The 16,067-nt window shown below is 40.5% G+C and overlaps 1 protein-coding gene across 1 annotated transcript; it reads right to left on the reverse strand.

Moving 5' to 3' along the window:
• Window positions 1–2,956: 2,956 nt before the first annotated feature.
• QPCT (glutaminyl-peptide cyclotransferase) lies at window positions 2,957–15,653 on the reverse strand (the record flags this gene model as incomplete). The annotated part of the gene is made up of 7 exons (XM_082302679.1): window positions 2,957–3,102; window positions 4,641–4,757; window positions 5,244–5,343; window positions 6,188–6,364; window positions 8,862–9,143; window positions 11,517–11,663; window positions 15,552–15,653. The coding sequence occupies 7 exons, from the start codon at window positions 15,651–15,653 to the stop codon at window positions 2,957–2,959; spliced, it is 1,071 nt and encodes a 356-aa protein (XP_082158805.1).
• Window positions 15,654–16,067: the final 414 nt, after the last annotated feature.

Genomic DNA, 16,067 nt, shown 5'->3' on the forward strand with positions numbered 1-16,067 from the left:
ATGTTGAGCGATGGCTCTTGAGTTCATTGTGTTCTGCACTCCCTTTACCCAGGTGGTAACCACAGTCACCTTTGGCACACAAAGCCAGTGACAGCCTTTTGTGGGTGGTAAATTGATTTTTGTTCCCTTCCCCTTGACTGAGATGTGACAAGTCCATTTCAAGGAGAGAACCTGGGCAGCAATTCTGCTGATTAGATTAGCTGAAGTCCTCTATTGATTCCTAAGCCTTGCTGCCACCATCCAACAGAGAAGGAGAAACTATCTGGGCATAGGTTCTTCAACATAAAGCCTCTCTCTGAATTCTGAAGTGATTATCTGTCATGTACTTGTCCAGATCCTATGGATCTGGATATTTATTCATATTCAGTGTTGAAACTGAGAGTAGAAGAGATACTAGTCCTGGTCTCTTCACTTATATTTTTTGTTTTCTGGGTATTTTGTCATATAGCTTTGACTTTGTCCTACCTGCTTGTTCTCTTCTGCCTTAGAAGCAATGAGAACCCACCTTGTACCACGTCTGCTTTACTGATACTTCTTGTGCTTTTGAGAGCTTAGATTCTTGGATTCACATGGTTACTGGCTTGATGTAAGTTTTCCTTCCAGCAATTATTTTTTAAATGAATGATGGATCATATAAATTGTTAAGATGATGACCCTTCCCTCTTTAAGTAAACCTTTCCAGGGCTTGCATCCAGTTAGGAGATGGCCATCTTTTCCTGCACCAAAAAAAACCCCAAACCCAAAACCCAAGGGGGAAGAAAAAGAAGGCAAGCCTTTTCATGTTTTCTTCACATTTTGAGAAATACTGACTCATATTACAGCAACCTGTATCTCATTTCTTTGGTTTGAGTAAACATAACTCAAGAGCTGCATGCTCAGACAGTAAAAAGTTAGTGACAAAATTGACATGATTCGGTGTACTACGTGGTTAAATCATGGTTTCACCTAAGTCTTAATAGAGACTTTTAAAAAACCAGGCTTTTCCCAGTTAAAACAACCCTCTGATCCAGCATTTCACAATGAAGCATGTTTTAAGTTAACTTTCAAATTCTCAAAGAGGCAGAGTAGCAGTCCACACTGCAAATGTGCACTGCGTTTTTCAGAGGTCCTGCAAAGTATGAAGTACCACAAGAGTTCACCAAAACAAACCAGCCACACGAATTCATGTTTAATACTTCTATATTTAGCCATTCTGGTACCTTTCTTTGCCACTTAGGAGGCTGCTCAAAGTATTCAAACTTCAGAAGATTTAATGTAGTTGTTTAGACTATTTTCTCATGGGCTGAAGTAGAGGAGAATATGATTGCAAAGAGTTCAAAAAGCTTTGATATATTTACACTGATGTACAGTAATACCTGAAAATAAAGACATGTCTAATTTTTTAGAATTTTCATTGTATTCTATTTCAGAAGTCGCAGGTAAGACAAATGTTTCTCACCAATGTTGAAGTGATAGGAAAACACAAAAGGCTTTTGTTTCATCTTGAGCTACCAAAATCAGATTGAATTGAATTTTCAGGCTATCCTGTAACAGTAAAGTTTTACAAATTTTCATTGCTGTAAATACGTATTTCTGTTACAACTTCATAATGTGGATGTTAATATTGTCTTAGGCTCCAAAATGTTTGCTTTAGGAAAATGGTAAAATACAGGCCAAATCTGACATGCCTACAACCCCATAGCTTACCTCCTTTTTAAATCTCTTTGCTCAGGGTAGAACTTTGTAGGGAAGAAGTGTGGAACAGTAAAATACTGACTTCTTTTTCTCTCAGTTAATCTTCTACCAGCTCGATATTTTTATTTTTTTCTTAAAATGTTCTCCTCCTTTTCTCACCAGTGGAAACCATAATTCTGTCAGTAGCTTTTGAATACTGTTCTTCTGGCTTTCATTGATCTCATTCCAGGCTTTCTTTTTGCCAGTGTTACACTAACTCTATTGAATAATTCCAGTAAGGAATGTAAAAGCACAGGGTTGTTAAACTGGTATCTTTTTGGTGCCTAAACTGTTGTCTTGCTTTTAATAACATTTTATTTTTGATAGCACTTTGCCTTTAAAATTGTACTTAGATAAACTATAGTTTCTAAAGTGAACACTTTCCTTGTATGATTATTTCTGTTGTAGTCTGTATTGAAAACAGCAGGTGGGTGGTGTTTCGGAGGTTTTTTGGGTCAAATTGCGAATGATTCTCACTGAATGGTGTACACTGGGGTACTGCTCCCACACACCACCTGATCTTCTGTTTGTGTCTCCTGTGTTGCAGTCAGAGCCCAAGGAAACCCCCACAATACCTTCCTGTTGGCATCACCCCCCACCACCCTCCTCCATCAGAAAGTATCCAACAAATGACAGGGACAAAACTGAATTTGGATTATTGCTCTGTTTTCTGGTGGTCAGCATGAGAAGAACCCTTGCAGCTGTCTTTGTAGGGGAAGGAGAGGGACCAGAGAGGATTAAAAATCACATCTATGTGTCAGCAGCTTCTAGCAACTCACATCAGCATGAGGTGGTTTATTTCAACCCAAAGCAGAAGTCTGCTATAGTGTGATTTTTGCCTCTTTTGATAACGTGGTGTAAATTTCCATAGCTGAACACTGCAGAGGTTGGTCACACCTTGTAAAAACTGTATCATACAATTAAATCATGAGGCATTCCCTCCTAGGATCATAATATGTGACAAAATCCAATTATAACAATCTGGAAAAATTCTGGGGCTTTTTTTTATTCAGAGATAAGACATGGAAAGATAAATTCTTTCCAGGCTGAACTTGTTCTTATTTAATGGTATCTCTTTTGGCTACATGGACCATTGGGCCAGGAACAGCTGAATCAATAGTCAGTCTAGCAAGAACTATCATATTTTTCTTCACCTTGGTACTCTCCAATGCAATTAAATAGCAAATGTGAAGGTGGGCAAACAGTGTTGTGAATGGAGTACAATTTGTTGATGATTTGTCTGTCACAGGTTGAGATATTCCAGTACAAACACTTGAAGGATTTTGTTGAGATTGTCGACAGTGGCTTTGTCAAGGTTTTCTTCTGTGTCCTCCATGGTATGCCATACTGCAGGAAAAGGGGATGGAATCAGATGCAGGACTGGAACCCCTATAAAAAGGAAAGTGAAATTTGGAGAAGAAATATTGGAGAAGTTCTGTTAAGCCAACTGATACTGCACCATTTAGCAATAGAGTCAGGTAACTACTCAGTAAGCTTGCTTTATAGGGTGTGTCACTGCAGCTTCCTTTTACCTTCTTTTATTTTGATGCTTGTGACTGCATTCCATCATTAAAGAGTGTGTTGTGTAACATTGCCACCTTCCTTTCCTTTGAATACTTTTCCCTCTATTATTTTTTTTTCCTAAGTAATCTGTAGCTGCTTGTTGGGTTTTTTTTTTTTTTTTTGAGATTCTTTGCATTGTGTATTTAGGAGCTAGAGAAGGACAGAGAAATCACTGCAGCTTCTTGAACTGAAAACTGATTACCATGTTTTTATGAAAGTGTTAAGATTAAACATTTTTGAAGCTTTTTTTTTCTTCTCTACATAAATGGTAAAATATGGTGTCTTATTTTTACTCTGTAAAATACTGCCAGTGTTACCCTCAGATAGAGGAACTTCCACTTGAAAGGACTGTATCACTGCATATATATATGTGTGTGTGTGTGTGTATATATATATATATACACATCAAGCCACCTATATGTATTGCAACTTTTAGATAAAAGAGGAATTAAATCAGTCTTCTGCTTTCTGATTGCTTTTGGGGAGGAGCATTGTTTTTTTTCTCAGCCGCTTTCCTGTTTTAGTGCTTTTTGTTTCTCATTTTTCAGCTGCATACCACTAAGGAATCCATTTTTTTCATTAGGTGTTACATGATTAGAAAAGGTTTTGAAGTGTAATCACTGTTTCCCCCTATCAGCTTCTCCTGTGTTGCATTTTTGTATCCCATGACTTAGGATGGTTGTATTGGATTTGTTGGACCTGGGCCCTGCCTTGGTGTGAAAAATGAAAGATTTGTGGAGTTGAAAGGCCCTTGAGCAGGACGCAGTAAGCAGAGCTCAGTGAAGAGGGCCCTTGCTTAGAAGTGGAGAGGTGCAGCTGCCCTTGTGTCCGCTTCCAGAGCTGTGCACATTCTGCATTACTCAGTAGTTAACAGACCATAAGCAGTGGTAAAATTAGGGGCTGGATATGAAGATACCTCCCTCCTTTCCTAGGGAAACACCCTCTTCTTTGAACTAGTGGTGCATTCCTTTCTGGTTCACCCTTCTCTAGCAATATGACTCTTGTGGTCCTTGCTGTACTGTAGAAAACTTCAATCAGAAGAGTTCACTAATCTACCCTTATTTGGCCCACCTTAGTTTTGAAGGTGCTCTGCTGAGTGGAGCAGGGTCACTTAATTTTGTAGGACACTACTGCAGACAGATATTTCCATTCTCTCTGTACCATTGAAGCTTCCGCAAAATGATGATAGGTATGTTTTATTGCAGTTTTTGTTCAAGTATGCTTTTTAAAGCTGTAAAGTTGGATTTGGAAGCCTCAAGCTGGGGCAAATAAGCTTGAAAAACAGGAGCATATGCACTTGCTCATTCACTAAATAATGCATTTCTTACTGAATATATACTTCAAAATATAAAAATCTCTGGTACCTCTCAATAAAAATGGAACGTGATCATCTTCAACCAAGCCTCGATGTAAAGTACTCCGGAAATACTGACTTTCAACAGGGTGGTTCTTCAGCAGATTCATGTTGTGTAGCTCTTGCTCTGTAATGCACAATGAAAGGGATTATTACAATTTTTGGACAATGAGGCATGTTAGCAGGTTTGAATTATTTTTCCTCTCACATGGAAGCTTTTTCCATCAAAGAAGAAAAAGGCAGTGGTGACTAGACAGTCATTGTTGTATTTGTTTAATACTTGGAAGACCTCAAGATTGGTGCTATTACCATCATTTTACGGAAGCGAGAGCTACAAGAGAAGTGAAGCAGTTGCCAAGAGCCACAGAGTGACAATTAGTGATAGAATCTCTTTTGTTGCTTCCAAATGTCTGAGAGTCTTCCTCAGTTGTTTTATTAATTAAATATCAAAATCTTCATACAGGTTTAAGATGAACCGAATTTCGCATTTACATTTTCAAATATTGTTACTGTAAACCAGAAAGTTAATCTAAAAATCTGATTTACAGGACTTAATACATTCAGAAACTACTAGGTTTTGAAATTCATTCGAAGCCCATATCCTTCTGCTTACCAATTGCCTGAAGCCTCTGAAACCATCGAATTGTGTTTGGAAAATAATTGGGGAAGACTGGGTTTGGTGCACCAATTAAATCCAGTAGTACAAACAGGTCCTACAGAAGAAAGGATCTTTAGTACAGAGCGCTTTCCTACAACACCAGCAGCAGCAATGAAACCTCTTGGTTTCCTGTGTAGGTCATGAGCAGCTCTTTGCTTGCTCTGGCCAAAGATCTGGCTTTTCTACCATGATGCCTGAGAAGAATTCACTAACAGAACCTGATTCCAATCTGATACATTTTGCTGTCTTTCCAAGGAGGGAAAAGACAGGCTATTTCCCTGTTCTTCAAGCTGAAGCAGGCTGCATAGCTTAGTTTGCCATTTGTGTGTTATATCTCTTTAAGAGAAAAACTACGGTAGGTGGGGAGAAAGAAGAGGAAATGGCTTCTTCCCCTGAGAACAACGAAGTCTGTCAAGGGAAAGACATTTTATGAGTCACAAGAAGCAGTGACAGAACAGAAGTGCCTCAGCAGTAAACAGGGAAAGTAGAAGGGAACAGACAACCAGAATGTTAGCAGGAATCAAAGGAAAACAGAGGTTGCTGTAGCTTAGTACTGAGCTAGGTGAAATCCGTTCATAGGCCAATACTGTTTGTGCTCTTTCCTTGTCACATTGAATTATCTTTTCTTGAAGAAGGTGGGTATCCTAGTTTATATTCTAGTAAATTTGTGTAATTTGATTTTTCTGTGACTCCTCCTCATACTTGCATGCAGCAGGTGTAATCACCTGAAAAGCTCTTGCAAATTCTCTGTCGTATTTCATAATGTTTCCAGAAGCCTCCCTCTTCCTTTAACTTTAGTGGGGTCATGGTTTCTTGGGAATTTGGCCAGTTACCTACTAAGTAAATATTTTTAAAAATGCCATTTACTATTGTTCATTAAGGAGGTGAAAGCCACTTACTATGCCCTGCAGCTGGTTTGTGGTTGTTGAACCAGGTGGGTGTGGAGTAGATACCATTTTCTGAGCCAAGTGTTGAGATCCATAGAGGGAATCGGAAGGGGACCACCGGACAAAGGCCTCTTCACCATCAAAAAAAATGAGCTGAAGTGAAAGGTCTGGTCTTGATGCTGAGCTGGCCTGTTGGAGGAAGTTAAAAGTAAAGTAACTGATTCTGGCCAGAACATTAAATAAAGGGCAAATACTGTAGTTATATAAGTAACATGAATAGGGGTGTATTTTCAAGGTTCCCTATGCAAACCTTCCTTTGGCTGTTATTACAGTGTAATAGTGGTAGTGATCAGTCAAGGTAATTGTTATTTATCTAACACAATGACACATTCTCCAGTCTTGTATCATTTTGGTTCTGGATAAAAGTTTCATTTCTGACTTTGGAAGACATGAGCTGAGTGTTGAGACAGGTCTGCAAAACAGGTAGCAGCAACATTATCTCAAATAATGAGGAGACATGTCAGTAACAACACCAATGGGAGTGCTAATATTATTATTTGATTGCACCACAAGGATTAATATAATTGCTACAGCTGTGCATCAGTGGAGGTGAATTACATGTTTGTCAAGTTGATGGTTCTTTGAGACCTTTCTTTTCATTCAGGGGAACTTGCAATCACTGAGGCAACTTTACCCTAAACCAAAGCAAAGAGAGTGGGTAGATATGTCTTTCCATTTCAACAACCAAAAATGTAACAGCACTAAAAGCTGACAGTATATCACAAGAAAGACATCTGTATGAAATTTCTTCCCAGTGTAGAAGGAGTCTGCTATCTGAAGCCTTGTTTGAACTGTCAGCATTTCCTAATAATCTACAGCATGGCGCATCCCAGTCTGGTTCCACTAAATGAACAGTTTTGGGAACTGTGGTCTTGACAGTTGCTATAAATATTTCAACCCTTCTATGAATTAACACTACTTCAAGTAAAATTGCACGATGTGGTTAAAAAGGTGGGGTTGCTGGCAGCAGTCATGTCCTGTATGGGCTACAACTCCCAAGCAGCTGGAGCTGATCCAACATAAACAGTAGTGAAAAGCTGCTATAAAATGTCGCTCACACAAGCAAGATGGTATTGATTGTGCTCACAGTGGGGTATTGATTTCTCTAATGGCAGTGGTTTGCTACCCTTTGTCCTTTGCACATGACAGAGCTCTGGGGGCAGCAGTCAATTTGCATTACATTCTGGAGGAACTGTATCAATGCCATTTGAGTTTTAGAAAGTAGTATTTGTGTTATTATTGCTATTACTGCTTAACACATTTTAATAATGTAGAGAGATGTCTTTGCCCATTAATTTTAGACTTACTCTATATAATTGGACAAACATCAAGATAAAAATCACAGCTTCAAGTCAAAGTATAAATGGATTTGGCTGAAAACATAACAAACTCTGTTGTGCTACCATAAGAAAAGCAAAAATATCATAGCTAATGTATTAAGCAGATGGATCCCAAAGTATATTTTGTTAACAGACTGTACAAATGGTGGCCTGCGCAAAGTAACTAATTGCCTTTTTGTCAAATGCTGTCATCTTAAGTGATAAAACGATTTTCATTCTTAAATGATGTATTAGTAGTAAAAAATGCCAGTCTTTAAAGTCAGTGTGCAGGTTGTTTCATAAATAATCACCAGGAAAACTGATCATAAATTAAGCTTCTGAGTGAAAGCATATATATTACAGGAGTGTTTTGTTCTGTGATTAGAAATATTGGCATATTCTTAATCTTCTCATTCTTAAACATTCACGTGTCAGAAGGCACCAAGTCAGTTTCTGGAAACTACTGTTGACAAGTAATCTTAATACCTGAGCTGAGTATACTCCTAACACTTTACAAAGTGTCTCTCACCTTTGAGAGACCTTTTCCTGTGAAAGCTCTTTAAGTGTATGAGAATTATTTTTCTGTAAAATAGTGAATACTGAACCAGTAGATGGCACTCGTGAATCCGTAATCCTACAAATTCGTAATCCTGCAAGCTTTGAGAGTTTGTAGGCTCAACAGATTTTTGTGCCTAGCAATTGCAGCCCTTTGAAGCAGATTTTTGTGGCATAGGAAACACAGACTGATAACATTATACTTCTTTCATAAATAAACTATTCAAATTGGTAAAAAAAGATAAGAAACAAAACTTGAAATCCTTATGGGATGGGAGGGCCTGAGTGTGACTCTTCTGCACAACAATTAGTTCATGTGTGTCCCAAAGCAGAATACAACTGAGGGAATTCTGCAGGATTCAGAATGCAACAAAATTTTTTCAATGACACTAGATGTTACTGGATATGATAGGAACTTCTGAGTACGGTTCTGTGCCTTTTAGATAGAAAGTAGCATTATATCTTTCCAGATCTATGAAACAGCTATTATTCGTGTATCATTTATTTTTGTATAGTCTATGTTTATATAGATAACTTTTAGATATCCCCCCTTTTTATAAGAAATTTTACTGTGATAATGTACTTTATAGAGTAGTAGATACTGATCTCTGTTTGTTTTTGGAGTCAGTGGGAGATTTACTACAGGCACAGCAATCAGAGAACCCAGCATGCAGACTATGGAAAAGAATGTGGGAATGCCCTGAGGCCTGTTGCTGTTGGAAAAGCAAATTAAAATGAAACAAAAAAACTACCTTGATTAACTGAAGCTTGTTATCCAGGGAACGTGCCAGCTCCAATATCATAGCACAAGGCACAGCTGAATCAGTTGCTCCTACAAACACTCTATCCTGCCACTGTTGTCCAAAGAATTTTGAGTCGTAGTGGCAAGCAAGTACGAGATGGCGTTTTGCAGAGGGGTCCAGAGTGCTGATAATATTTGAAAAGGTTTTATATCCATATGGTGTGTATCTCTGAAATGTATCTTCTTCAATTTCCCAACCAGCCTTTAATGTTTGAAGACGGTGCTTGATATGCTGCAATTATAAAAAACAATCAGAGTAATATTTCTTGCTGCAGAAGATGTTGCAGACGAATTGTAATTAGCTAATTAATAGTGGCTCTTATTTCTGTAAGTTCATTGTATTTTAAAGGATAAACTTCATAGCAAAAAATGTAATTTCACTGTATAACTTTGCTACCTGAGCCATTGACCGACTCATTTGCTTTTTATTTCTCCCTTTTTGACCCTTGTCTTTGGAGTGTGAAGGTGTTTTGAATGATTGCCAATTATTATGACACATTAAGATCTTGATCTCTGAAGTTTTCAGGCCAATGTCTTTTTGAGGTGTAACTAGAGCAGATTTAATGTTAACATCTTCAAATCTTAACTCAGATGTGGCCTTAAATGTAAAGTCAGAATTGGCTGCAGAGACCTTGTTGTGGCTGTTTAGACAATTACCACACAGAGATGCCACAGCAGTATAAGGAAAAAAAAAAAAAAAGTGGTTTGATTTGGTTGGTTGGTGTGAGGTGGTTGGGCTTTTTAGCTTCTGTGAGAAATCTGCGTTTCAAGTGACATAAATTGTTTACAAGGCCATAAGAGATAGGTAGATTCCTTTAAATTAAAGAAAGAATTAAACATTTCAGAACAGTGTTTTTAAAAAGAAATTCTGTAAGTGTAGCTCACTTAAAGGTAAGAATTAAGACAATCTATAAAAGAAATCATTCATTTAAGTTATCTTCCTACCTAAAGACAACACCTCTAACAGTCCCAGGTATACTTCGACCAGAGTTCTGGCTAACTCATACTAGAGGGACATCTCTGTTTCTCTGTTGAGCAACTTATTTTTATGGGTCCCTCAAGTGCTTCTTCAAGGCAGATTCCTCTCTCTTTAAGTAAACATTAGGAAAAGCCTCTGAGGGGAAAATAGACTTTGACAGCTTGTTCTGCTCTTAGTGAAGTCAATAAGAATATTGCCATAGATTTAGTGCTAGAACAAACTTCCATTTTGTTTGTGGTCACCCTCTGGAAGCTTTTACAACACTGTATGGACTATCAGCTATCAGTAGGCAGAAAAAGGATGTCTGTCAAGGATTAAGGGGACTGTATAAACCTGGATGGAGTTCCCAGTAGCCTTTTCCTTTAAAGGAGTCTGATGCTTTTTGTGTCTCAACAAAGAACTGTCATCCATTTCAAACTCTGTTATTGTGTTTTGACAATAGGGGACTCTTCTTTTTTTCCTTTGGTGGGGGGTCTAATTTAATACATGCTGTTACCTTGTAACAGAATGATCCTATTTTGAACATGATCTGTGGTCTTCTAGCCTAGGATCAGCTGGTTTTTTGTTTTTCTTCCTTTTCCCCCTTTCATTTGGCTGCCTTCCAGGGTATCACTAGAGAAACCACAAGACTAAATCTATAGAGACATGTGCACGCACACACACACACAAAGTGTAAAAAGGCTGCATTTTCCCAGTCTACAAATTGCAGAGTGGCAAATAAATTTATTGTAGTTAGAGCTGTCTTAGAGCTGCTGAGTCACTGCCTGAAGGGTAGACGAAGGCTAGTGAGATGATGTGAATGTCTTCTAGTGAACTCAGCTGTACCATTGTCTGTCTCCCGCTCGGCTAATGTAATCCAGAACCAGCATGGACACTGTCCTGAAGATGCCCACACTGTGAATGCAGAGCAGAGGTGCTGAGAGGGCAGCAACCCAGTTGTGTGGTAACTTCTTGTGGCTCAAAGACAATGTGTGCTGGAGCCTTTACTGCCTTGGAGCCAGCTGCAGTCTGGGTTTGTTAGCCCCGCACTAGGACACTGCTGTGCTTGGGCCAGCAGAGCTGACGTGGTTCGTGGACCAGGGCTGCACTTTGTCATGCTGACCGTTTCATCTGCCTGCCCCTTTGGCCCCTGTGATCCCCTTTTGTGTTGATACACCCATCTGAAGCAACACTCCAGGGCACTGTAACAGCACAGGACAGGGCCTCTCCAGAAAATGTGGCAGGGGTATCATTTATTTCATCCCATGCATGGTCTCGGGTTTGAACCAGTGACCAAAAACCTGCTCATGTGAGGGAAAGGAGAACCACTGTGTTGTACTTTGGGTACCAAACTTGGGGCAAGCTTTTTAATTTAAAACACTTTAAAGAAAAGAAAGATTTTTAAAGAAAAGATTTCTTTTTAATCATGCTATGCAGCCCTGGAAAATAATGTCAGCTAATGTGCAAGCTGTGTCATGTAGGCACTATGCAGTCTAGACCTGAACAATGATAGACTTCATCCTACTGAATGAAAGGAATGTGACTATCTCTTCAGTGGGGGTCACCAAAGGCATTACCAGAATATAAATAATAATAATAATATATAATAAAGATGTTCTTGGAGGTTTTCAGGAAGTGCTGTCTTACCTGTCGCACAATGTAATTTCCTGGTGATCCCGGGTATCTTTCTATCAGGATAGGGCGCAAATCATTCTCCCACATTTCAGAAATGTCTGTGTTGGCCACAACTTTTTGAATGGCATCAGAACCTAAAATTCTTGGTTGGTGAGAATACTGTAGAAGGTAGAGAGAAGAAAGACCACTATAACTATTACTAGACCTTTTTGACCACAGTTTTCTTCAGAGTTACAATAAAAGTGGTATATTGTGCTACTTTGATTTACTCCCAACAAAAAGTAATTTAAAAAACCCTTTTCACTCAGAAATGATTGGCTTCTCTATCTTTCATTTCCATGCAAAATATGCTAGTGTTAAAAGCATGGGAGAAAGTTTTACCTACCAGCTAGCTGTAAAACCTCAACCTATGAATGGGTTCTCTGTTTCCTAATACCTTAATTCTACATGTCATGTCTACAACCACGCCACCTTCAACTGAGGTTTCTATTGAGACAAACACCAGAAGCTTTGTTTCTAGTAGTAATAATACTTAGCTTTATGCTGTGTCTATATTTTAAGATGCAGTACTGCAAAGAAATGCCTAAGGTAACTCACTCCCAGAGGGAGCAAATGGTGTCATTGTGGCCTCTGCCCTCAGTGGCAGTGAGTGTGACTGCACTGAGTGCTGTGGCTCATTTGGGGCTAGCTGGGGCATTCGTCAGCTGGGTGACACGTGGGTTAACCTCAGAACCGACAGCTTGTCTCCTGTGACAGCCACTAGTACGTGAGCTACCTCCCGAGTGACTTCCTTTCTGTTGCCCAAATGCAGGCCTTTGGGGCTGACACAGAGTGCTTGAGACATCCTTATGTAGCTGGCAAATGCACATCTTTGATGTGCAAGAGTCCTGTAGTGCTCTGGAGTGGTAGTTGAATGCCAGGTGGGATTCCCAAGGACATCTCAAATGCCCCTTTATACACCAGGTTTGAACCTATCCAATCTCTAGCAATGGCCTTCTCAGAAACTTCCTGACCCACTACTGTTTTTATAGATTCCTATTTCAGGCACTATCATATCCATTCCTCATTTATATCACAGGGTCTTCCCTCTACTCCTGTCTTTCTCCTAATGAAGAATACTGCTCTGTTAGTTGTTCTTTGATTGGAACTGCCTTACATGACTGATCAGACTTGCTGTCTTTCAGTGTACCTTGTCTGTGTCATCCTTTCTGAGATGAGCAAAAGGAGAGAAACTGGAACATGAGCACACCGTAGTTTATCCTGTAGGACAATGGTATTTTTTATTATTTTTCTTTCTTCAAACTGTTTAACTGTTTAACTTGCTTTTGGGCTGCTCCTGCACCAAACTGACATTTTCATAAATATCTGTAGACTAACCCTATCATTGTATGTGTTTACAAAACATAATTCATTCTCCTTTTCTAGTCCTGTGTGTTTTTTCACATGTCTTTGAAATAACACCTAAAACCCATTACTTGGCCAGAATGTGAACTGACCTCGAGAGTCAGGTGTCTTATTACCTGTTATCTTATTACCCTACTTGATGAATATTGTTTAAAAAATGGGGGTTGCCTCACTTTTTGACTTCTTTTCTACTTTGTTTGTGTTTGTACAAGCAACTATGAGCACAAGCATTTTCTAGATGTCACTGTAAACATTTACTTCTACCCTTCTCTTGTTTCCTAGCTGTTTATCTCCATGTGAACCTTTCCTCTAAATTCTCCTTAAGTTTACTAGTGAAATTAAGCAAAGGGGTGACACAAAGACACTGAATCTTATTGTGCCAATTTTAATACAGTGTTTAAAGCTGAATTTTAAGACTGTAAGGGCACCAAAATTTAGGATGGGCAGTTTACATTTTTAATGCTAGCAAATTTAGATATAAATTAAAGACAAATTGCATTTCATCTGATATAAAAATGAACTTTTGAAAGTTTGGAAACTGTACTCTGTAAGTTGCAAAACAGTCTGTTAAAATACTAGAAGATTAATATGGTGGAACTTAGACCAGTGTAGAAGAGACACAGACAAGAGAAAATGTTGTCAGGGAGCTGTTTGGTTTAGGGGGAGCAGGCTGTAAGGGGAGAGAGGAAAGCTAAAGCCATGTACTTCAGAAGAGTGTAGGAGGACAATTTAATTAAGGAAGTTCAGAAAATGTGTCTGCAGTTGACCAAGTGAAGAACATGCCTGGTAATTGGGGTCATCAAATCACTTTGCAAAGAAACATTATTAAAGTAAAAATGAATGAAAATACTTCAAAAGAGAGGAATCAATTTCCACTTCTATTAACAGAGATATGTTCAAATTTGGGAAGTGAGAGGAATTACAAAAGTGGTTATGAAATAAAAGAGAAGCAAAATAAGTTTTGTAAGTGACTCACACTTGACAGTGTTGGTCAATCCCTGTTTTGCCACAACAGGGAGGCACGACAATGCATTCATGACACAGTTGTCACTAAGCCTGTTGTACTAAGCTGTATAAAACTCAAGACTCCAAGTTCTACAAGTAGCCCAGGCTTACCTGTAGGACTTTGAATTTCTGGCTCACACATCCCTCCAGGGAGAAAGAACAAAAGTTGTTGAAGGACAAGAATTTGATGAGAAAGAGGAAGTTGTTCTTGCTTAGTGTGTGCACAGGCGGAGGCGCTCAGATGCGATGGTTCCGTGGTTGGATGGCACTACTGACAGCACTGGCCAGGAGATTGACTGGTCAGAATGGAACCAACTAAGGGGTGAAGTGCTGGGGCTCAAGGGGGCCAAAAGAAGGAGCACTGGGGCTGTATGGTTGTTCACTGACCAGTGTGACTAAAGATGTAGCCCCACATGTTCTTATGCATATACTGTATATGTACACATACATGTATTGTGTGTGATACAGATGTATCATGCTACAGATGTATAGTCTATACATGAGCTGTATATATATTATATACTGATCTCTACACACATATATATGTATGTATTGTAAGATACAATTAATAGAACTGACTGACAGAGTATCTCATTAAAAAACAAACAAGCCAACATTTCCTTGAATGGGGGGTGAATAAAATGAAGGGGAAAGGGAATGACTAAGGGGAAGCGTGTGGAAAGGTGTGAGAGAAGCTTCATTTTACCAGTTTGTCCTGGACTCTGATCTATTGGTGAAGAGAATGGTGCACTGGATTAGTGGAATTCAGTTGCTTCTTGCTGAACTTTGAGTTCAGCTCTTCTACAAACACTTGGTAAGGGCCTTAGAAGTATATTTTCCTTTTGGAAATTCCTGAAATGTTTAGTTGAATGTGATTTGCAGTTTTATGCTCTCCTATGCTTCAAATGGTTTAGTTCTTTATGAAGAAAACTATGTTAATGTTTCATAATGAACCACTAAGAGCTGCTGCATAGAGAAATCTGTGGTTTAGGGCTTACCGCTCCTGAATTAAATCTTATCTTGAGGCTCCTCTTTTCAGTAGTTCACGCACCACTTTAAATTATACACAATATAGTATGGGTCTACAGCATATTAGAGCATTATATCCTTTCAAAACAATTCTGTATTGGCTATCAGCACCGTGCCTACTTATTTTTCCTAGATACATGTGCATGCTGCTGGAAGAGCTATTTGTCTTCTCAAACTGAGTCACTGTCCTCTGACTCACCATAATCACAATGGAAATTGGAGTACAGTCGAATGTTATAAGGAATATAATTTCAGATTTTGATCCGTTTTGTCCTTTTTGCTTTCCCCTTAAATTCACTAACTGCCCCTGACAAAGTTTATCCTCTTGCTGCCCGGTTCCAGGCGGTGCGAGACGACAAAGACAAACATGTGAAGAAGATTTGTTCTCTGCAAGCCACCAAGCTCGGGCTAAGAGGGAAGCCATGCCACCCACCCTCACCTGCGGGACGGCGCCAGAGGTGATCCCAGCCGGAATTCGCGTTGGCGGCCAGGGCAGGAGGGATGAGGCTGTCCCCCCGCCCAGCCGCTGCCCCCTGCCCGCCGGGAAGGCGCTGCCCCCCGCACCAAGGGAGAGGCAAGAAGCGCCTGGGGAAGGCAATCGCGACCCACCTTCTCCAGGGTCCACTGTGCTCCGGCGTCCCTCCCGAGCGCCGGGGGCAGGCAGGCGGCGAGGCACAGCGCCCCGAGCATTCGGGCAGCGACCCCCGCCATCCCCTCCCTCCGCCTCGCCGAGTGCCGGGGATGCAAGGAGAGAGCCGGGGCTGTGCCGGCGGAGGTGGAGGCGGAGGAGGGACGGACGGAGGCACGGAGGGAGAGAGGGAGGGAGGAGGCTGCCGCAGGAGCGGCGCTGGCTGCTGGAGCCGCAGCGCTGCCAGTCTCTGTGGCAGCCGCGTTCCCCCCGAGCTGAGCTCGTCCCCGGCAGCACGTCAGCAGTGCCAAGGGCTGCCTGCCGCCCCCCGGCCCCCTCCCCTCTCCCTCCTCCTCCGGCCGCCGGGCCGCGACGGCGGCGCAGGCACTCGTGATTCCCGCCGTGGGAAAAGCCGGAGCTGCGGCTTTCCCCTGAAAGCTGGTTTTGTGTTCCGAGGGGCAGCTCCGGGATGGGCTGCGGCTCGGGGCCCCGCGTGA

This window comes from Coloeus monedula (genome assembly GCF_965178545.1).
Source record: "Coloeus monedula genome assembly, chromosome: 2".
Taxonomy (NCBI): domain Eukaryota; kingdom Metazoa; phylum Chordata; class Aves; order Passeriformes; family Corvidae; genus Coloeus; species Coloeus monedula.